The sequence below is a fragment of the Rhinoraja longicauda genome, chromosome 16 (assembly GCF_053455715.1).
Source record: "Rhinoraja longicauda isolate Sanriku21f chromosome 16, sRhiLon1.1, whole genome shotgun sequence".
NCBI lineage: Eukaryota > Metazoa > Chordata > Chondrichthyes > Rajiformes > Arhynchobatidae > Rhinoraja > Rhinoraja longicauda.
This window is the reverse complement of record NC_135968.1, coordinates 45,181,905-45,205,284: the sequence shown is the minus strand read 5'-3', so window position 1 is coordinate 45,205,284 and position 23,380 is coordinate 45,181,905. Positions and strand designations below refer to the sequence as shown.

The window sequence follows — 23,380 nt, the reverse complement described above, 5'->3', positions numbered from 1 at the left end:
CAGCAATCTAGGGCTACATCACAGTGAGTTATTAAAAAAGCATTCGCTCCACCGACAAGGCTTTTCCCGAGGCGTGTCCACGAAGTTTCCACTTTTTTTTCCTCCCCAGAAGTTTTTTGTTTGGGAGCTTTTGCGCGACGTGGCAAGGCTTTGGCTTTGTGCTGTTGGCTCGCCTCTTGTCCTGTTGCCTCTTCATCGGTGTGCAGCCTTGGGTGGGTGGGTGGTCCCAGGTGCGGCGACCAATCCCTCCTCCTCCTCCTCCTCCTCCTCCTCCTCCTCCTCCTCCCTCGGCATCCCCTGCCTGTTGGAGGTGTTCACTCGTGGTTACTTCCCCGTTCACCCAGTGGGGAAGGAGGCGCTCATTGCACTGGTGATGCCTGGCTGAGCGCGGTGCCTGCCAACATCTGGAGCTGCTGTTTCAGGGGATGCCAAAATGCTTCGCTTCATCGTCGAGTCGGCCACTAATCTCCCAGATACAACCTTCGGGACGCCCGATCCCATCGCAGCGATCACTTTTAAAGGCAAGTGTTCTTAAACGTTTGCACAAACAAACTCTGTACCAGAAATGTCACAAGCTACAGTCGGGCGTAACAGCAGCCGGAGTAACTAGGCTGGGTGTTTGTATTGCTGCTGCTGTTCCGAGAGAGATTGTTTTACTATTTAGGTGCTTGTTCAAAGTTACAGCTGCTATTCTCCTCCCGGACTCTGAAGGGCGGGGAGAGGGTAGATTTTAAGTTGATATAATATACAAGACAAAAAAACATTCCTAGCCACTCTACGTCCTCTTTATTGCTTGCCCCCTTCTCTCCCTCACAAACGCCCTCCCTCGTTCGTGAATTCACATTAGTTGTTCAAAACATTATTGCCTTTTAAGGCGTGGTCGCTTGTACTTTTTCTAAGCGCATCGGAAAACCTGGGAAGACTGACCCTGAGGAACATCTAACTTTGCCTGTTCCTGCACTCTGCCCGAAATAGGTTTTATCTTCTATGTTGAACTGAAAATGTACAATTTGTGAGCCTAAATCTTCGAAGCCCCTCAGCCTTCAATGGGTTAACAGTTCCATTTTTATATCAGTAGGAGGGACAGACGAATGCAACCCAACTTCCTCGTTGACTGGAAATGTTTAGTATACTTTGGGTGTAATTGAAGACAAGAGTATATCAAATCAGAAGTGGCCCAGTATATACATGTGATCTTTGTCAAAAGAGTAAAAAGCAAACATTTCACTGGCCTAGCCTGTCTTCAATTGATACAAGCCCCGCCTATTTATTGTTGCCCAGCTATCAACAGATTTTATTTATCTTTCTTGTCCTTGCCTTTTGTGTAAACAAACTGTAATTACTGGCCCCACTAAAGTATATCCTAATTTTTATACGATTTTAAAGTGGCACACCAGAGAATCGTTTTTTTAAAAAAGCACTTTAACTTACTAAGTTACCAAACACAGATTATTTTTTAAAAATGACTAAATTAGCAATGTGGCCATGTTATTAAAAAAAAAGGAGAGAAATGGAAGATTACTAAACATACAGTAGATGCTGGAGATCTGAAAACAAATTGCTCTATCTCTCATTTCCCTTATCCCTAACCAGTCTGAAGAAGGGCCTTGACCCAAAATGTCACCCATTCCTTCTCTCCAGAGATGCTGCCTGTCCCGCTGAGTTACTCTTGCTTTTTGTGTCTATCTTTGGTTTAAACCAGCATCTACTCACACAACAAAATGCAGGAAACAATTAGCAGATCTCACAATGAACAACTCTTAACTTCACTCACTTTTTCCAGATCAAAGATGTAACTGTTGGGATATGAATGGGCTCAAACAATAGACAATAGGTGCAGGAGGAGGCCATTCGGCCCTTCGAGCCAGCTCCGCCATTCAATGTGATCATGGCTGATCATTCTCAACCAGTACCCCGTTCCTGCCTTCTCCCCGTACCCCCTGACTCCGCTATCCTTAAGAGCTCTATCTAGCTCTCTCTTGAATGCATTCAGAGAATTGGCCTCCACTGCCTTCTGAGGCAGAGAATTCCACAGATTTACAACTCTCTGACTGAAAAAGTTTTTCCTCGTCTCAGTTCTAAATGGCCTACCCCTTATTCTTAAACTGTGGCCCCTTGTTCTGGACTCCCCCAACATTGGGAACATGTTTCCTGCCTCTAATGTGTCCAACCCCTTAATAATCTTATGTTTCGATAAGATCTCCTCTCATCCTTCTAAATTCCAGTGTATACAAGCCTAGTCAATCCAATCTTTCAACATACGACAGTCCCGCCATTCCGAGAATTAACCTAGTAAACCTACGCTGCACGCCCTCAATAGCAAGAATATCCTTCCTCAAATTTGGAGACCAAAACTGCACACAGTACTCCAGGTGCGGTCTCACTAGGGCCCTGTACAACTGCAGAAGGACCTCTTTGCTCCTATTCTCAACTCCTCTTGTTATGAAGGCCAACATTCCATTGGCTTTCTTCACTGCCTGCTGCACCAGCATGCTTCCTTTCAGTGACTGATGCACTAGGACACCCAGATCTCGTTGTACGTCCCCTTTTCCTAACTTGACACCATTCAGATAATACTCTGCCTTCCTATTCTTACCACCAAAGTGGATAACCTCACACATATCCACATTAAACTGCATCTGCCATGCATCCGCCCACTCACACAACCTGTCCAAGTCACCCTGCAACCTCATAGCACCTTCCTCACAGTTCACACTACCACCCAGCTTTGTATCATCTGCAAATTTGCTAATGGTACTTTTAATCCATTCATCCAAATCATTAATGTATATTGTAAATAGATGCGGTCCCAGCACAGAGCCTTGCGGTACCCCACTAGTTACTGCCTGCCATTCTGAAAGGGACCCATTTATCCCCACTCTTTGCTTTCTGTCTGTCAACCAATTTTCTGTCCATGTCAGTACCCTACCTCCAATACCGTGTGCTCTAATTTTGCCCACTAATCTCCTATGTGGAACCTTGTCGAAGGCTTTCTGAAAGTCAAGGTACACCACATCCACCGGCTCTCCTGTCAATTTTCCTAGTTACATCCTCAAAGAATTCCAGAAGATTAGTCAAGCATGATTTCCCCTTCGTAAATCCATGCTGACTCGGAACGATCCTGTTACTACTATCCAAATGCTCCGCAATTTCGTCTTTTATAATTGACTCCAGCATCTTCCCCACCACTGATGTCACACTAACTGGTCTATAATTTCCCGTTTTCTCTCTTCCCTCCTTTCTTAAAAAGTGGGACAACATTAGCTATCCTCCAATCCACTGATCCTGAATCTATTAGAACATTGGTAAATGATCACCAATGCGTCCACAATTTCTAGCGCCACCTCCTTAAGTACTCTGGGATGCAGACCATCAGGCCCTGGGGATTTATCAACCTTCAAACTACACCAGTCTGGTATTTTTTTAAATTGTGGATGCCTGGAACATCTTTTAGCTTGACTTGGGTCCCCATCCTCAAATGTTTCCTGTACCGAGCTCATACTTTATTTAGTTAGTTTAGTTTATTGTCACTTGCACCGAGGTACAGTGTAAAGCTTTTGTTGCGTGCGATACGGTCAGCGGAAAGACAATACATGATTACAATCGAGCCATTTACAGTACAGTTCATTACTTGTGCTACAAAATTTCATCCTGTATGATTCATCTCTGACTCTTCCCCTCTCTTTCTGGATCCCTTTGTCTGCATCTCAGGAGATGGTGGCAAACATGCATTACAAACCTACAGACACTCAGCTATTTTAACAGTGTATCCACCTCTGTAAGGATTCCAAGGTAGACACAAAATGTTGGAGTAACTCAGCGGGTCAGGCAACATCTCGGTGGAGAAGGAATGGGTGATGTTTCGGGTCGAGACCCTGCTTCAGACTGTTGCCAACTGACATCAGTCTGAAGAAGGGTCTCGACCCGAAACGTCACCCATTCCTTCTCTCCCCATATGCTGCCTGACCCGCCGAGTTACTGACATCAGCCTGAAGAAGGGTCTCGACCCGAAAGGTCACCCATTCCTTGTCTCCCGAGGTGCTGCCTGACCCGCTGAGTTACTCCAGCATTTTGTGTCTACCCTCTGTAAGGATTCCATTCTCTCAGTCCCTTGCCTCTGTTGTATCTTCTTGAATGATGAAAGTTCTCACACAGGCGCCTCTTGGCATGATGGACAAAGGCCTTGACCACAATTTACCTGTCTTCTATATCTCTACCCTTTCCCTCGCCTCCTGGTTGAAGCAAGGATAGAGTTCCTTTGGTTCTCGTCTTCTACCCTACCAGTCTCTGTGTACAATCGTTCAACCTTCACAGTTTCCACCAGTATCATGATTCCACTTACCTTGGAGCATTTCAAAGGGATCACACCCCCACCCCCACCCCCCCCGATCTCCCAGGTCTGCTCTTCCATCCCCATCAGACACTTCATGTCCGACTGCACCTCGTATACCCACAACAGATGCAATGCCTGGCCTTTTACCTCTTCCTTTCCCACCATCCAGGGACCCAAATAATTATTTTCACATGTTTAGTTTAGAGATACAGCGCGGAATCAGGCCCTTCGGCCCACTGGGTCGGCGCCGACCAGCGATCCCCGCACATTAACATCATCCTACAAACACCAGGGACAATTGTTACATTTACCAAGCCAATTAACCTATAAACCTGCACGTCTTTGGAGTGTGTGGGAGGAAACCGAAGATCTTGGAGAAAACCCACACAGGTCACGGGGAGAACGTACAAACTCTGTACAGACGGCGCCCGTAGTCGGGATTGAACCCGGGTCTCTGGTGCTGCATTGGCTGTAAGGCAGCAACTCTACCGCTGCGCCACCGTGAAGCAGCGATTCACTTGCATTGCTGCCTAAGTAGGGTACTGCATCTGTGTGTTAACAACATGGTCTCCTCAGCATTGAAGAAAACGACCACTGGTAGAGCAGCTGTATTCAGGCCTCGGCTTTCTCTTACTTGCAACTCGAATTTTCCATCCTACTCTCGTGCTGATCTATATATCTCTAGCATTGGAATAATGAGTATTTATGCATGTGTGGGAAACCTTGTCTTCCATCTGTGCACATTGCAGCTTTCTGCACATAATATTGAACTCTCCAGCCTATGGTAATGTTTTCTCTCTCTGTATTAGGGCTGGGTATTTTTGCTGTAAATCTTCAGTCCGTGAGAGAACATTTTTTGCTTTTTCCCCCCCAATCTCTCTTCCACCCCGATAGCACTCTCGCTCCATTGCAGCACCCTGGTCTGCTCTTTGGAGCACATTATACTTCTGTCACCATCCAGTTGTCCATTTTAACAACATGTCACCACTGCAACCCTGGTCTTAACCTCTTACTTTTTTTCCCCCAAGGTTTAAATCGGAGCTTCTGATCTCTTAAAATGAAATATTTTGAACAATGTTGATTCATTTCCCTTTCCAATGTTTACAATGGCAAAGTATATACATTTTGATACCAATTGCAAATTTTACATTTTAGCACTATGCTATGAATTATGGAAATGGAATGATTAGTGCTATTGTTTGGAAATACCTGAGCACTTGATATAATCACTGGAGAAGATATTTATTCACTACCACTGTCACATGCCTCTTTTCCAGACTTCACCCTAATGTTTGTCACCAGTGCATGGAACAATGTTTGTCCCTGTTTGTGGTTCCAGCTGCTTTCGAAGTTGTGCATAACTGATTTAGCAGCATATCATTAATAATAAAATTGCAGTTTTCAACGCAAAATTGAATTTTTAGAGTTCTTGTCTAGCATGAAATTGAAAGTTGGTCAAAACATTTAACAGGAACACCACTTTTCCCTTCTGTCCATTGCAATGCTACTTGTAACTTTTTTTTTACTAACAAATAAGCAAATTTAGTTCATGTGCAAGCATGTTTGTTGAAAATATAAATGATTAAAAAATGTAAAAACACTTAAGTTTCATCACATACTATCCGCCTGTTGGAATAAAACATGCTGTTATTTTGACTGACGAACATGCTATTACTTGCAGTGAGAGGGTGGAGAGATGAAAAATCCAGGCACAATTTGAATCTTGACAAGTTTTGAACTAGTGTGTAGGAAAGAACTGTGGATGCTGGTTTAAATTGACGGTAGACAAAAAATGCTGGAGTAACTCAGCAGGACGGGCAGCTGAGTTCTGGAGCGAAGGAATGGGTGACGTTTCGGGTTGAGACCCTTTTTTCAGACTTTTGAACTGGGCCCAGTTTGTTCCATTCAGCAGCTAGCTTATTTCCTCCTCCACCCCCTGCTCCACTCTGCTATTCCTGTGTGTACATATTGCAGGCATTGTGTGCTCAATATACTTGCTGCTAATTGATAAACTGATTTGGCCTGAAATGTTGATCCCTCTTTTAGAAACATAGAAACATAGAAAATAGGTGCAGGAGTAGGCCATTCGGCCCTTCGAGCCTGCACCGCCATTCAATATGATCATGGCTGATCATCCAACTCAGTATCCCATACCTGCCTTCTCTCCATACCCCCTGATCCCTTTAGCCACAAGGGCCACATCTAACTCCCTCTTAAATATAGCCAATGAACTGGCCTCAACTACCTTCTGTGGCAGAGAATTCCACAGATTCACCACTCTCTGTGTGAAAAAAAACGTTCTCATCTCGGTCCTAAAAGACTTCCCCCTTATCCTTAAACTGTGACCCCTTGTTCTGGACTTCCCCAACATCGGGAACAATCTTCCTGCATCTAGCCTGTCCAACCCCTTAAGAATTTTGTAAGTTTCTATAAGATCCCCCCTCAATCTTCTAAATTCCAACTAAATTTTAGTTGGTCATCTCCCAAATTTATAGAGGGAACTTGCACTGTCCAAGTTGTAGATTCACGAGGTTACTTCCCGGGATGACGGGACTGTCATGTGAGGAAAGATTGGAAAGACTGGGCTTTTATTCACTGGAGTTTAGAAGGATGAAAGGGGATCTTATAGAGACGTATACAATAATAAAAGGACTGGACAAGCCAGATGCAGGAAAAATGTTCCCAATGTTGGAGTCCAGAACCAGGGGCCACAGTCTAAGAATAAATGGGAGGCCATTTAAAACTGAGGTGAGAAAAATCTTTTTCACCCAGAGAGTTGTGAATTTGTGGAATTCTCTGCCACAGAGGGCAGTGGAGGCCAATTCAATGGATGAATTTAAACGAGAGTTAGATAGAGCTCTTGGGGCTAGTGGAATCAAGGGATATGGGGAGAAGGCAGGCACGGGTTACTGATTGTGGATGATCAGCCATGATCACAATGAATGGCGGTGCTGGCTGAAAGGGCCAAATGGCCTCCTCCTGCACCTATTTTCTATGTTCTATGTAGTGCCCTGAAGAACAGCTGGTGACCTATTGCTCAATGTTTAGTTCCAGATTATCTCGTGCCTTTGTCTTTCAGTTATTAAAAGTAGTTTATTTGTATTTCACAACTACACCCTTTGTGGCTGGATGAATGGCGAATGCAAGGAGCACTGAGCATGTCCTCTGATCTGCCAATATGTTGATTTAGAAATCATTTGCCGAGACATTGCTAAGCGCAAAATGAGGCCATTTGAATTCCTTCATGTATTTTGTAGATGGTAAAATATCTAAGGAAAAACCTAAGGTAATTTATTGGAGAAATGCTCCTTTTTGATGTTTTTGGATGTTTGACTTCTAATTTGTTTATGATGTGCAGAGAATTATGTGAGCTTCGACCAATATCCTTCCAATGATTTAGCCTAATAGATAGACACAAAAAGCTGGAGGAACTCAGTGCATCAGACAGCATCTTCGGTTTAAACCAGCATCTGAAGTTCCTTCCTACACACATCTAGCCTATTAGTTTCGTTGTTCACTGTACCTCAGTGCACGTGACAATAATGAACAAAACTAATAACTTCTTGCTTTAGTAAATGGGTGTGCTTACAGACACGAAACCACTAAAGAATCAGCGTATGCTGCTGATGTTGGAATGATGTGTTATCAATATTGAAATCTCCACATATGAATAAACAATACCATACTGATGGGAGTACTGAATTTGGAGGAAGCAAATACAGTACCATGGAGGAAGTAAAAAAACAAATGTACAAATAAAAGATGCAAATTGATTCTAGTTTTTTTTAGGTACTGTTCCTTTCTTTAAATATTTTAGTATTTGACCTGCGGTATATGGTCTTAAAAGAGCTAGGTATCTTAGAAATGAATGGCTTTGATCAAAATCCCACTTGGAGGAACATAGATATGTTTATGGTCTTATGCATTGGAATGTGAAGTAAATAGTGAATTGGCAGGCAAGTGGATCTTTTTTATTCTGGATGAAGAGTAATTCCATTTTTTGGTGAACATGACAATTGGGCGGTCACGGTGGCGCAGCGGTAGAGTTGCTGCCTTACAGCGAATGCAGCGCCGGAGACCCGGGTTTGATCCCGAATACGGGTGCTGTCTGTACGGAGTTTGTACATTCTCCCCGTGACCTGCGTGGGTTTTCTCCGAGATCTTTGGTTTCCTCCCACACTCCAAAGACGTACAGGCTTGCAGGTTAATTGGCCTGGTAAATGTAAAAATTGTCCCTAGTACGTGTAGGATAGTGTTAATGTGCGGGGATCGCTGGGCGGTGCGGACCCGGTGGGCCGAAGGGCCTGTTTCCGCGTTGTATCTTTAAACTAAGCTAATAGGAATTGGAGGTATTTATTCACAAAATGCTGGAGTAACTCAGCAGGTCAGGCAGCATCTTGGGAGAGAAGGAATGGGTGACGTTTTGGGTCGAGACCCTTCTTCAGACTGAATCCAATAGGAATTGGAGATAGGAATGACCCACGTTTTAACTTGTACTTGCTCTATCATTCAGTCTGTTCACTGATGCATTCATTACCTTTGTGAGTAAGTGTAAATCAGGCAAGGTCACCCTTCTGCTCCAGAAAGTGTTGCTGCAATCATGATTAACATGAATAATTTACCACCAAACTATTTCAAATACCAGGGTTTTAGTCTGAAGAAGGGTCTTGACCCGAAACATTGCCCATTCCTTCTCCACAGAGATGCTGCCTGTCCTGATGAGTTACTCCAGCATTTTGTGTCTAACCAGGGTTTTAATGTGGAACTCATTCTGAGTTAAGTAACTTATTAGTGATTTAAAATTGTTGACTATTGCCTTGTTTCTCACTCTCAAACAAACTTTAATGTATTGTTGAAAATCATCTCAGTTTGGCTGGAAAATCCAGGAGGTGTTATTTGGTAATGTTTAGGACTATTATTTTTCTCAACATGACTTGCTTTGCATTTTTTTTAAATATCACCTTTATAAATGTGCTATCTTATCCCTTTCAGCTGAAAAGAAGAAAACCAAATCAGTTGGCAATGAATTGAACCCGGTGTGGAATGAGGTAAGATTGTCTAGACCAGGATGTATGATTAAATTTTTTTAAAAACTTTTTAGAACAGTGTGCCACATTGTCATTTTGGAGGACCTATTTGAATCCAAGAAGTATTGCTTTGATACAACTTTGTTTGTGTTGCGATGTTGTAATAATTCCCCAACTTATATGAATTTGACTTTGTGACAATGAAAGATTTTCAATCCGCTGATCAGATCACCTCTCATTTCTGCCGACATCAGAAACATTGGAGAGATGACGCGCATGATTTCCCTCTACTTCTAACCCTTTCATTATGTGGCTTCTTTTAATGTGAAAATCACCCGTACTAAAGATTTTCACTGACGATTGACTCATATTTGTTCATCAACAGAAAATTGAATTTGATTTGAAGGGAGAGGCCCTCAATGCTTCGTCATCGGTTCTTGTTGTGGTTAAGGACCATGAGACAATCGGAAAAGATAAGTAAGTCTTCTAATATTTAACTCTTTGCACTCCAGTCTCGGAGCTGCTTTTTGGTGTTAAAGCTATAGCTGCCCAGAGTTTTCAACTTATGGTCTCATCACAAAACAATGTACATTTTTTCCAGAGATGCTGCCTGACTTGTGTTACTCCAACACTTTTTTTTGTTTTAAAACTGAAGTTTTTTTTGGGAGGCAAAATTGATGTAGATTCTGTTTTTCCGATGTCTCTAAAAGCAGAATTGGCAAGCAGTTAATTTTACTTCAAATTATTGCTATGCATGAAAGATTGGATGCAGCATGAGAAAGGCATTTGGCATCAGCCAGCCTTCATCAGTAAGGGTATTGAGTACAGAAGTTGGGATATAACGTTACAGTTGTACATGGGGTTGTACATGGGGTTGCCAACTGTCCCGTATTAGCTGGGACATCCTGTATATTGGGCTAAATTGGTTTGTCCTGTACGGGACTGCCCTTATCCTGTATTAGGCCCGGGGGGCACTGTAGGCCCGGGGGCCGCTGTAGGCCCGGGCGCTGTAGGCCCGGGGGGGGCTGTAGGCCCGGACACGGTAGGCCCGGGGGCCGCTATAGGCCTAGACAGTGTAGGCCCTGCATAGCAACCTGGCCCGGGCGGCCGCCATTGGTGGAGCTGGAGCACATGGCTGCAGGCTGGGTGAGGTCACATGGGGCGGTGATGTCACTTTTGTCCCTTATTTGGGAGTGAGAAAGTTGGCAACTCTAGTTGTACAATATATTGGTACGGTCAAACTTGAAGCATTGTGTTCAGTTTTGGTTATACCACTATTTGAAAGATGGCATTAAGCTGAAAAGAATGCAGAAGAAATTTACGAGGATGTTGCTAGGACTTGAGGGCCTGAACTATAATTGGGCAAACTAGGACTTTTTTCCTTGGTGCACAGGAGCCTGAGGGGCGATCCTATAGAGCTATGTATGAGAGGAAATAGATCGGATGGATGCACAGTCTTTTTCCCCAGGGTTAAGATAATCAAGAACTAGAATGCATAGGTTTAAGATGAGAGGGGAAAGATTTATAAGGAAGCTGAAGGTCAGCATTTTCCACACAGAAGGTGGCAGGTAAATGGAATAAACTGCAGAGGAGTAGTTGAGGCAGGTACAATAACTATATTTAAAGAACATTGGGACAGGTACATGAATAGGAAAGGTTTTGAGGGATATGGCCCAAACATGAGTAAATGGGTTGAACTTAGATGGGGCATCTTGGTCGAGTGTGATTTGCGCCTAAAGGTCTGATTCTGTGCTGTATGACACTCTGACTGTTATTCCTGACTTGTTTGTTCAGTGTATCTTGTAATATAACCTATTCAATGCTACTTAATTTTTCACTTTTAATCAGGGCAGTCACATTACTGATTTATTGCAGTTAATTGTTACCTTTTACTTTATCCAAAAGGTGAAGTATTTTACAGTTGTGAATACCTTGTGGTTGTTTCCCATATTAATGTTTGATGAACCATCAGATGTTTCATTTGGCTGCAAACATATGGTGCTGAAAAACATGACCTCGTTTGTGAGCTGGGATCTAGATTTAACCGTGTTTGTTGGAAAAACTTCATGTCATGGTCCGCTTCACAACTAATACAGTGGAGCGACCATTTGGTGTTCTGGAATCACCAGACTTAAACTAAACTAAAGGCAAGATCAGTAGCTTGAAATTCATGCTTTCCATTTTGCTGGCTGTGTGTGTTAATGGGTTTAATGGTCCCATCATCCACATCTTTAAGTTGATAAGTGATAGGAGCAGAATTAGACCATTCATCCCATCGTCTACTCCGCCATGCAATCTTGGCTGATCTATCTCTCCACCCTAACCCCCTTCTCCCCATAACCTGTCCACCCCAGTCGAAGAATTAAGGGGACGCCATTTAAAACTGAGGTGAGAAGAAACCTTTTCACCCAGAGTGTTGTGAATTTGTGGAATTCTCTGCCACAGAAGGCAGTGGAGGCCGATTCAATGGATGAATTTAAAAGAGTGTTAGATAGAGCTCTAGGGGCTAATGGAATCAAGGGGTATGGGGAGAAGGCAGGCACGGAGTTACTAATTGTGGACGATCAGCCATGATCACAATGAATGGCGGTGCTGGCTCAAAAGGCCAAATGGCCTCCTCCTGCACCTATTTTCTATGTTTCTAACCCCTGACACCCATACTGATCAAGAATTGATCTATCTCGGCCTTAAAAATATCCATTGACTTGGCTTACATGGGTTTCTGCGGCAATGAATTCCACAGATTCACCACCCTCTGAATAAAGATGGAATCTACGGTCTACTTTCAGTTTTGATTACTACTAAGAGTACCTGCTAATCATTTCCTCTGTACCATGTGCAACTCCTGAAGCATTATCGTTTCTCGAGTTACATCTCCTTTCTTTTTCCCCTTCCCATAATTTGCTGGCAGGCTACGAATCTCTTGCTCTCCATACATCACTCCCTTGCTGCTGTTAACTATGAACATTATCTGCATCTCTGGATCTTCTGGGCGATTCTGATGTTGGAGGGTCACAGACCTTGGCTTCTGTTTACCCATCAGGTTTGCGAAGATGAGTGTGGATGTAAAGCATTGATGTACTAATGAGTGTACAGAGTGCAGAAAATATATTCAAGCCCGATCCAAAATGTGATCAGCTTTGTTGCACCAATCCTTTAGGTTTAGAGATACAGTGCAGAAACAGGCCGTTTGGCCCACCGGGTCCGCGCCGACCAGCGATCCCCGCACATTAACACTATCCCACACACACTGGGGACAATTTTTACATTTACCAAGCCAATTAACCTACAAACCTGTACGTCTTTGGAGTGTGGGAGGAAACAGAAAATCTCGGGGAAAACCCAAGCAGATCATGGGGAGAACGTACAAACTCCATACAGACAGCACCCGTAGATCTGTGCCGGTTCACTGTGCGATGTGACCATCCTGGGGATGAAGTTGTTCCTGAGTCTGGAGGTGCGGGCGTGGAAGGCCTTGTGTCGTCTGCCCGATGGTAGAATTTTGAACAGACTGTTGCAGGGGTGTGAAGAGTCTTTGTGGATGCTGGTGGCTTTTCTGAGGCATCGTGTGTTGTAGATGCCCTCCAAGGCTGGTAGCTGTGTTCCGATGGTCCTCTGAGCTCTATGGACTACCCGCTGAAGAGCTTTCCTCTCTGCCTCCGTGCAGCTGAGATACCACACAGGGATGCCATGTGTTAGGATGCTCTCTATGGTGCAGCGGTAGAAGGTCGTCAGCAGCTGTTGGGGTAAACCAGACTTTTTCAGTGTTCGTAGGTAGAACAGTCGTTGCTGTGCCTTCTTGACCAGCGCAGCAGTGTTATTGGACCATGTGAGATTCTCCGAAATGTGAGTGCCCAGAAACTTGAAGCTGGACACTCTCTCCGCACTGTCCCCGTTGATAAAGATCGGGGCATATTCCCCGTTGTGTGACCTACGGAAGTTGATGATCAGCTCCTTGGTCTTAGTGGTATTTAGGGACAGGTTGTTATCTGAGCACCAGTCCGCCAGGTTCTGCACCTCCACTCTGTATATTGTTTCATCACCGTTGGTGATCAGCCCGATCACCGTTGTGTCGTCTGCAAATTTAACAATGGTGTTGGTGTCGAATGCAGGAACACAGTCGTGTGTGAATGGGGACTGAGCATGGGGCTCAGAACACAGCCCTGTGGTGTGCCGGTACTCAGGGTGATAGTGGAGGACAGGTGCGGGCCCATTCTCACTGCCTGCGGCCGCTCCAGCAGGAAGTCCAGGATCCAGTCGCATAACGACGAGCTGAGGCCTAGCTGGTGGAGGCCAATCCCCATGATTAGAGAGGAGAGTATCTTCTATCAACCCAATGTGATAATTAATATGAATTTCTTCAACTCCTGGGGCCTGAGACTATTTGTTTCAGCCATCAGTTTGCTGATTTTATTTGTTCACCTCCCAATCTTAATCTATTGCTAAACTTCCATGAAGTCACTTTGGTCTCTCTTCCCTGTTCGTGCACTGTTCTGGTTAATTTGTACACATGAACCACCATACGCAGCTACACTGCTGTCTTGCAATAAAGGTACATAATAACACCTGGAAAATGTGGCCCACTTGCCACATTTTGGGTACCGCCACTTGCTGATGGCACATTTGCCACTACCTTAAATGCCAACACAACCTGAGTCAGTTGAGGAAAAGGGTATTTGGACTGAACACAAAAACTTGAGATCTGCCAGCTAAAAATTATCCCTGACTTCCTGTGCTTCAGACGATTGGACAGCAGGCATTTCGAGGCATTGCAAAAAATACTATCAACAGTATCTGTGCAAAATCCTTGGGTCACCTCTTGTCCTCTGTTCATGAATGTTCTCCCAAGATGCACAACTGAGTGGTTTTTATTTTTCCTTTCCCTTGGCATCTGGTCTAAACCTTTCTTCTGCTATGTATTCTGTGATTAGTGCCTCCTTTAACAAGCTAATTTGAAGGGAGGGGAAAGGGGACATGAGGAGACAGATAAGGATAGAGGGAATCTGAATAAAGAACGTATATAAGAGCAAAAAGCTAATTGGGAAGGGAGTAGGTCCCCTTAAAAATCAGTGGTAATCTGTGTGGCGGCTCGGAGATGGGGCAAGGTCTTAAATCGGTGCTTTTCTGTTTTTGCTACGGAAGCTAGTGATACTTGGGCAGGGAACACTGATATCCTGAAGCTTGTTGACATTGCAAACAAGGAGGTGGGTGTTGGTCTTGGTGCACACGGGTCGTTAATACCTTGAGGCCTGACAAGGTGCACCCTAGCACCATGTGGGAAGTAAGGGAGGAGATTGCTGAGGCTTCAGCAGAGGTCATTACATGTGCAGGAGAAAACTGCAGATGCTGGTTAAAATCAAAGGTAGACACAAAATGCTGGAGTAAATCAGCGGGTCAGGCAGCATCCCTGGAGAGAAGGAACGGGTGACGTTTCTGGTTGAGACCCTTCTTCAGACTCTACCCAAAATGTCGCCCATTCCTTCTCTCCCGAGATGCTGCCCGACCCGCTGAGTTACTCCAGCATGTCGTGTCTACCAAAGATCATGACATCTTTGTTAAACATGGATGAGGAACTGGGGGATGGCTAATGTTGTTCCTTTACTTAAGAAGGATTGCAAAGGCAAGCCAGATGACTACAGGCTGGTGAGTTTTGGATCAGTGGTGGGGAAAATTAAAGGAGAGGATTCTGAAAGTCAGGATTAATTTACATTTGAAAGGTGAGAACTGATTGGGGATATATGTTCACAAAATGCTGGAGTAACTCAGCAGGTCAGGCAGCATCTCGGGAGAGAAGGAATGGGTGACGTTTCGGGTCGAGACCCTTCTTCAGACTGATGTCAGGGGGGCGGGACAAAGGAAGGCCTTTGATTGGGGATATTGGGAGATCTGGAAGAACTGATCGGGAGATCACATCTTTAATTGCACAATCCTGTTCAGTCCATAAACTCTGGCAGTTATTAAATTCAACATTTTGGTAATCATAACTTCTTTACAAATAAAGGTGTCCCATGGTCTGATGCGAGCCTAGTCTGCATTCCTACTTTAAGACTCCGCTCATTTAAAGCATTGCAGGCAATGGAGCAAGTTAAGGCATGATCCACATTTTCTTTTAATCATCTCGTCTGCAAGCTGGATTCAACTTGTGCCTTTTTTAAAATTAAAATGGTTTCTGATCTCATCCATCAGAATTCTATAAGGAGGTCTTCTTGGCATTGGTGCCACTCTGAATTCTTTCTGTTTGCTTCTGCCTTAAATTTTTCAATCTCACTTCCTAACCCTTGTTTTCTGCCATTAATCCTCCCTCCCTCCCCCACATTATTACATATCTCCTCAAGGTATGTCCACTTTGAAGAAGTTCTTCTCCTCTCTTCGAGAGTTTAGCAACATCCTCTCTCATTGCTCCCCCTCTGTGAAAATCGGTCTGAAGGTCTCGACCCGAAACGTCACCCATTCCTTCTCTCCAGAGATGCTGCCTGTCCCGCTGAGTTACTCCAGCATTTTGCGTCTACTTTCGATTTAAACCAGCATCTGGAGTTTTCTTTCCCTCACTACATATGCTTCATCCCTAGTTCTTACCCACATTGTATTAAAGGGTTTTCAGAAAATAGTTTTCTGTGCACTATCAACATTTTTAAATGACTGAAGTCTAAAAGCTAAAAGCTTCGCTGAACACCTGCGCTCGGTCCGCATTAACCAAACTGATCTCCCGGTGGCCGAGCACTTCAACTCCCCCTCCCATTCCCAGTCTGACCTTTCTGTCATGGGCCTCCTCCAGTGCCATAGTGAGGTCCACCGGAAATTGGAGGAACAGCACCTCATATTTCGCCTGGGCAGCTTGCAGCCCAGTGGTATGAACATTGACTTCTCCAACTTTAGATAGTTCCTCTGTCCCTCCCGTCCCCTCCTCCTTCCCAGATCTCCCTCTATCTTCCTGTCTCCACCTATATCCTTCCTTTGTCCCGCCCCCCTGACATCAGTCTGAAGAAGGGTCTCGACCCGAAACGTCACCCATTCCTTCTCTCCTGAGATGCTGCCTGACCTGCTGAGTTACTCCAGCATTTTGTGAATAGAAGTCTAAAAGCTGTTGTGCAAGAGCGTGGCACTTAGTACTCTAACATTTAAACTGCTTGGTAGCTTTCAGAATAGATTCAAGTTGTTCACTTTGGGGTGGAGGGGTGTACTTGAATGCTTTATTCAAATAACTTTCTGAACGATTAAACCTCCCTTTACTCCAAAGGTTCCCATTTTCTCCCTGACACTGGCATCTGTTTAAATGTGGGCGGAAACTCCTAGCATGAGGCATTCCTGCCTTATTCGTCATTCTCAATAACTCTCCTTGTCCCTGTAGTTGATAAAATGTGTGGGGCAACAAGTAATGGGCCGGGCTAGATCAATGTTGAGATGAGATGGTGATGACAGCATATTGATCTCCTCTGCTGCAATTATTGTCTTTAGTGAAATCAATTTTATGGTGGAATCATTTTTTAAATAACTGCCATCCTAGATTACAGAAATCTTGTGAATGGAGTTTTTTGCAAATATTTTATGATGGAGAGTGGCTGGTTGGCTGTGCTGGCTCGAAGGGCCAAATGGCCTCCTCCTGCACCCATTTTCTATGTTTTCATTTTCTATGAGAGCTTCGTTCTGTGGCAATGGTTGTGGGGTTACGTGAACTCTGTCGTTGCATATCAAGGCAGGGCAGGGAAAACCGTATGAAGGTTGGGATCGTCTGAGTGTGTTTTAGCAATATATTTTGTTCACTGGCTCCTACTCTCAACACCCAGTTCATGAAAGGTGAACATCTAACTCGGTGGATCTGCAGAGAATGGGGAGATTTCAGTGCTTTGCTCTGTCTTCTGCTGACAGTGGTAGAAAAGCAATAATTAGTTATCCGAGCTTAATGGGGGATTAGTTTAATCAAACGCAAGTTGTGAGATTTGACTTTTATCCTCTCCAAAGCCAGCGACTCTGATAGTCTCATGACTTGTTCTAACGTGTTTGGAGATTCGGGACTGCAGTGGCATGTTGCTGTTTTGCAAGGGCATGCTCTGCAATCCAGGAGAGGCCCAAACTTCAGTTAGAATCAGCCGTTTGGGTATTAATGCGTTTGTTTATCATCATATCATATCATATATATACAGCCGGAAACAGGCCTTTTCGGCCCACCAAGTCCGTGCCGCCCAGTGATCCCCGTACATTAACACTATCCTACACCCACTAGGGACAATTTTTACATTTACCCAGCCAATTAACCTACATACCTGTACGTCTTTGGAGTGTGGGAGGAAACCGAAGATCTCGGAGAAAACCCACGCAGGTCACGGGGAGAACGTACAAACTCCTTACAGTGCAGTACCCTTAGTCAGGATCGAACCTGAGTCTCCGGCGCTGCATTCGCTGTAAAGCAGCAACTCTACCGCTGCGCTACTGGTACAATTGAAGGGGACTTGCTGTAAAATCTTCCTGGAATTCTATGACTCATTTTAAGAAAAATGCTATTCACAAATAGCCTCTTATAATATGCGGAATGGGAATATTTCCTTGCTTGCCTCTCCAGTTCATAAGTTCAGAAGTGATAGGAGCAGAATTAGGCCATTTGGCCCATCAAGTCAACTCGGCCATTCAATCAGCGGAGTCAGGGGGTATGGGGAGAAGGCAGGAACGGGGTACTGATTGAGAATGATCAGCCACGATCACAGTGAATGGTGGTGCTGGCTCGAAGGGCCGAATGGCCTACTCCTGCACCTATTGTCTATTGTCTATATTGTCTATTGTCTATCATGGCTGTTCTATCTCTGACTCCTAATCCCATTCTCCTGCCTTCTCCCCATGATCCCTAACACCTGCACTAATCCAGAATCTATCTATCTCTGCCTTAAAAATATCCACTGACTTGGCCTCCACAGCCATCTGTGACAATTAATTCCACAGATTCACCACCCTCTGACTAAAGAGATTTCTCCTCGTCTCCTTCCTAAAGGAAGGTCCTTTAATTCTGAGGCTGTGACCTCTGGTCCTAGATTCTCTCACTAGTGGAAACATCCTCTCTGCATCCAGTCTATCCAGGCCTTTCACTTTTCTGTGTTTCTGAGGTCCACCTCACCCCCCACCCCCCCATCATCCTTCTAAACGTCAGCTAGTACAGGCCCAGTGCCGTCAAACGCTCATCATATGTTAACGCACTCATTCCTGGGATCATTCTTGTAACCCTCTTCTGGACTCTCTCCAGCGCCAGAACATCCTCGGATATGGTGCCCAAATTTGCTCACAATACTCCAAATGCGGCTGACCAGCATGAAGGTGACACCAGTCTGAAGAAGGGTCTCGACCAGGAACGTCACCCATTCCTTCTCTCCAGCAATGCTGCCTGTCCTGCTGAGTTACTTCAGCTTTTTGTTTTTAGCTTTAGTTTAGTCCTACGCGTGACACGTGACTTAAGAATAAGGGGTAGGCCATTTGGGACTGAGATGAGAAAAACTCTTTCACCCATAGAGTTGTGAACCTGTGGAATTCTCTGCCTCAGAAAGCAGTGGAGGCCAATTCACTGGATGTTTTCGAGAGAGAGAGAGAGATTTAGCTCTGAGGGCTAACGGAATCAAGGGATATGGGGAGAAAGCAGGAACAGGGTACTGATTGAGGATGATCAGCCATGATCACAATGAATGGCGGTGCTGGCTCAAAGGACCGAATGGCCTCCTCCTGCACCTATTTTCTATGTTATTGATCCTCAGCATTACATCCCTGTTTTTTGTATTTCTAGTCCTCTTGAAATGAATGTTAGCATTTATTTTTCTGGTCTCTTCCAGTTTACCTACACTTCTCAGTACATTCATTTTTTTAAATGACACCATTAATCTATTTCTTTCCCCCTCTTATGCTTAGACCCTGTATTGGTTGAGAATAATAGCTCGAGTTGTGATTACTTGCTGACAGCTTTTCCAAATTTGCCGTTATTGCTGTATGACATGTACACCAGCCTTAATATTTGAATGTCGCCTATTTGTTCATGTTTTGGTGCTGCTTTTTTTTTGTAGACTACACATATGCTTAGTATTCTGGTTAATTGTAACACAAGTGAGTACCGCCCAAGTTGTGGGTTATGGAACAGGGTCCATTGCTCATGGGTACAGGTGTGGTCTTGAGTATGCATTACTCGGTGCTGGCATATCTAGACCAGCCACAAAGTTTCTGCTAAGTTTAGCTTGGAAGATGGAGGGACATAAATATATTGTAAATGTTGATTACATTTGGAGAGTATTGAACTGTTTTTCGCCTTCCATCACATTGAGGAATGTGGAGGAGTCACTGTGGTGGATGTTCATGTTAAAATGTATTTTGTGTGTTCTGTTGCTTTCTATTGGTATGGCAAATGAAATTCCTCTTGTGTTGCAAAACATACTTGGCTGATAAAGTATGATTGTGATCTAAGTTAACCTTCCAGATACATTTTTGTGGAAAACTGCCTGTGTGTGTGTGTGTGTGCCTGTGTGTGTGTGTGCGCCTATGTGTGTGTGCCTGTGTGTGTGTGTGTGTACGCCTGTGTGTGCCTGTGTGCCTGTGTGTGTGTGTGTGTGTCTGTGCCTGTGTGTGTGTGTGTGTGTGTGCACGCCTGTGTGTGCCTGTGTGTGTGTGCCTGTGTGTGTGTGTGTCTGTGTGTGTGTGCCTGTGTGTGTGTGCCTGTGTGTGTGTGCGCGTGTGTGTGCCTGTGTGTGTGTGTGTGTGTGTGTGTGTGTGTGCGCCTGTGTGTGTGTGCCTGTGTGTGTGTGTGTGTGTGTGTGTGTGTGCGCCTGTGTGTGTGCCTGTGTGTGTGTGCCTGTGTGTGTGTGTGCACGCCTGTGTGTGCCAACTCCATGTACAGCATCTCTAAGAAGTAAACCAGCTGTGCAACTTTACGATTAGTATTGCGCGCGTTATTGTTCTTACCAAATAACGTTACCTAGCAACTATATTGAAAGGACACGCCTCTTAAAGCAGGGAATGCAGAAAGACGAAGCAGGCTTTAATTTAAAACATTTGGAACATTTAAAAACTTGTGCTTAATTAATGCAGATCTATGTTGATGTGCTGTAGTTGCAAAGGGTGAATCTGTTTCGACAAAGTTTGTAAATATAGTTTGAAAGATTTGGCTTGGAGCCCATTGAAGTATCTACAGTGCTCAAAGCCAAAAATTCCAGTTGTACATTTTAAACAGTTCCATATGGGGAAAGTAAATCCCAATGTTAGATTTAACTCTGCCCTACGCGAGATAATTTAATACCTAGTTTTTTAAGAACCTTTCCAAGCACAAAACAAAGTGTTCAGAATCTATACATAATTTTTGCAATGCTGCTTTACTATTCTCTGAGATAAAGTAGGCTGATTTTATTTCCTTTTTTACAGGTGAGGGAGGGGGTGGGGGAGGAGGGAGAGTGGAAGCAAACTGCTTTGCATCTTTTGCAGTAGTTTTGTGTTTTCCCTTTTTTGTTTCTTGGTTGAGAAGATGGTGTGGGATCAAACTATTATTAAATTATTATGAATTTATTTTATTATTGCTAATTATGTGTGAGGGTTTGACTTTTAAGTATGTATTAATTACATCGATGTTTTAACTGAGTTTGCAAAAGCGTTAGGCTGCAGGGTAACTAGAACCTGGTTGTTGCTATGGTGTGGTTCGAATTGTTGCTAAGCAGGTTTAGGCTTGTGTTAATTTTAGGATTTGTTCACTTCACCAGAGGTCAACCTCTGAAAATGAGGATGTATGTGCCACAGACTGTGTGGAGGAAGGCAGAGCAGGGCTTGGTTAAGAACAAACCAGTTTGTCCATAAATGTTATAAATCAAGATGATTATGTACCATGGGGCTATTCAGTTTGTGCAGAAAAGATGCAAGCTAATTCTACTGCAATGTTTAAGTTGAGTGTAATGCCTTGTGTAACTATTGATTACATTTGGAGAGTATGCAGCCTGGTCAGCCTGGTACTCAGGAATTAAAATGCAAATACAGAATTTAGGCCTTTTTTTGCCCAGTTTGAAAGCAATGGTTTCGTTTTAGACAGACCAAGAATTGCTCCAGTCTTCAACATAAGCATCAAAAGTAATGTCTTGTAATGCAGTGTGGGAATTGTTAGTAAACCGAAGGGTCTCAACTCGAAACGTCACCTATTCCTTCTCTCCAGAGTTGTTGTCTGACCTGCTGAGTTACTCCAGCTTTTTTTGTGTCTACCTATGATATTAGATAACTAGAACAGAGGCCTGAACTGCAGTCCTAGAGATGGGGTTGTCATCTGTCCTGTATTAGCCGGGACATCCTGTATTTTGGGCTAAATTGGTTTGTCCCGTACGGGACCGCCCTGGGCAGATTGGTGGGAAAAGGAAGAGAACACTGGATGAGTGGGTTCCCTGAAATTGCGGGCTGCAGGCTATTCTTGCATGATGACGTGTAAACAAATATTGTAAGTGTTCTCTGAAAAGTTGTTCAGAATTCTATCTCATCAGCTTCGATGAAATCTGACTGTGGCGGCACGGTGGCGCAGCGGCAGAGTTGCTGCCTCACAGCGCTTGCAGCACCAGAGGCCCGGGTTCCATCCTGACTCCGGGTGCTGTCTGTACGGAGTTTGTACGTTCTCCCCGTGACCCACGTGGGTTTTCTCCGAGATCTTCAGTTTCCTCCCACACTCCAAAGACGTGCAGGTTTGTAGGTTAATTGGCTGGGCAAATGTAGAAAATTTGTCCCGAGTGGGTGTAGGATAGTGTTAGTGTGCGGGGATCGCTGGTCGGCGCGGACCCGGTGGGCCAAAGGGCCTGTTTCCGCGCTGTATCTCTAAACTAAAACTAAAAATCTTCATTAAAAATACAAATGCAATATTGTCATTGTGGCGAGCACTATTAGAAAAGGAGATAGACTGAGTTTTGAGGGTGGTAAATGATACAAGTTCAGTAATTATCGTTGGGTGGTACCAGTTCAAGAGGTTGTGAAAGCTAGAGGTTTGGAATGCATCTCTCTATTAAATGAGACTGGTGCTCTACAAACTCTAGATGGGGAAATATGATGGGATACCTGGGACAAAAGGTTTAGGTGATAATATTTATTATTACGAGGTATTTGGGAAAGGTGGGGGTTGAGAGCAGTGGAGGTTGTGAAATACTCATTTAAGCTACTGACGTGCTGGAGCATGAGGACATCTTAAGAGTGACTAGAGTTGAGAAACAATAGGAATGTTGTTGTTATTGGCACCAGTTGTGATGTACAAGTCACCAGATGTTGAGAGGAAATGGATATGCAGGTAGTTTAGGATCATTAGATTGGAATGGCCATAATGTTTCTGATTCTGGTACAAAAACTGAGCTGCAAAAGGCGAATGAAATGTTTCTCATTTATCCCGTGTGGGCAAGTTGGGCCTAAGGGCCTGTTTCCACGCTGTCTCGCTCCATGGCTCTATGCCTCTATCCATATTGTGGAATATGGAGCAAAGCCAAGTAAATAGAGTAATAAAGAAGGGTCTCAACCCAAAATGTCATCTATTCCTTTTTGAAGAAGGGTCTCAACCTGAAATGTCACCTGTTCCTTTTCTCCAGAGATCCTTTTTTCTCCAGCTCTTTAGAGACATAGAAAACATAGAAAAATAGGTGCAGGAGTAGGTCCTTCGGCCCTTTTTGCCAGCACCGCCATTCAATATGATCATGGCTGATCATCTAAAATCAGTACCCTGTTCCTGCTTTTTCCCCCTTATCCCTTGATTCCTTTTTGAAACTCCTCCTTGACTTTGTGTCAATCTTTGGTTTAAACCAGCATCTGCATAAATAGAATAATGGTTGAAAGAGTGAACTAATTGTAATTGTGCATCAAACTGAGGGAGCAAGGTGAGAATAGCTGTATAAGCTTCTTGGACTCTCATTTCTCCTTGGATCAGGTTCAGCTGTTGCACAGTGTTTCTTGTGTTTCGGTGGCTTGTTTTATGTCAGTATACAGTAGTGTTGCCAACTTCCTCACTCCCAAATAAGGGACAAACGGTGATGTCACCCAGCCAGCGGCCACGTGCTCC

General features: G+C 44.1%; 1 protein-coding gene across 1 annotated transcript in view; it reads left to right on the top strand.

Annotated features, from left to right (window-relative positions):
* The first annotated feature begins 296 nt into the window (after positions 1 to 296).
* The window catches only part of LOC144601510 (myoferlin-like), a 285,637-nt gene continuing 262,553 nt past the window's right edge, over positions 297 to 23,380 (top strand). Inside the window, exons 1-3 of the mRNA XM_078413727.1 lie at positions 297 to 521; positions 9,326 to 9,381; positions 9,746 to 9,837. Coding sequence (XP_078269853.1) covers positions 434 to 521; positions 9,326 to 9,381; positions 9,746 to 9,837 — 236 coding nt within the window. The 5' untranslated portion in view covers positions 297 to 433. The remainder of the gene's footprint in view (positions 522 to 9,325; positions 9,382 to 9,745; positions 9,838 to 23,380) is intronic.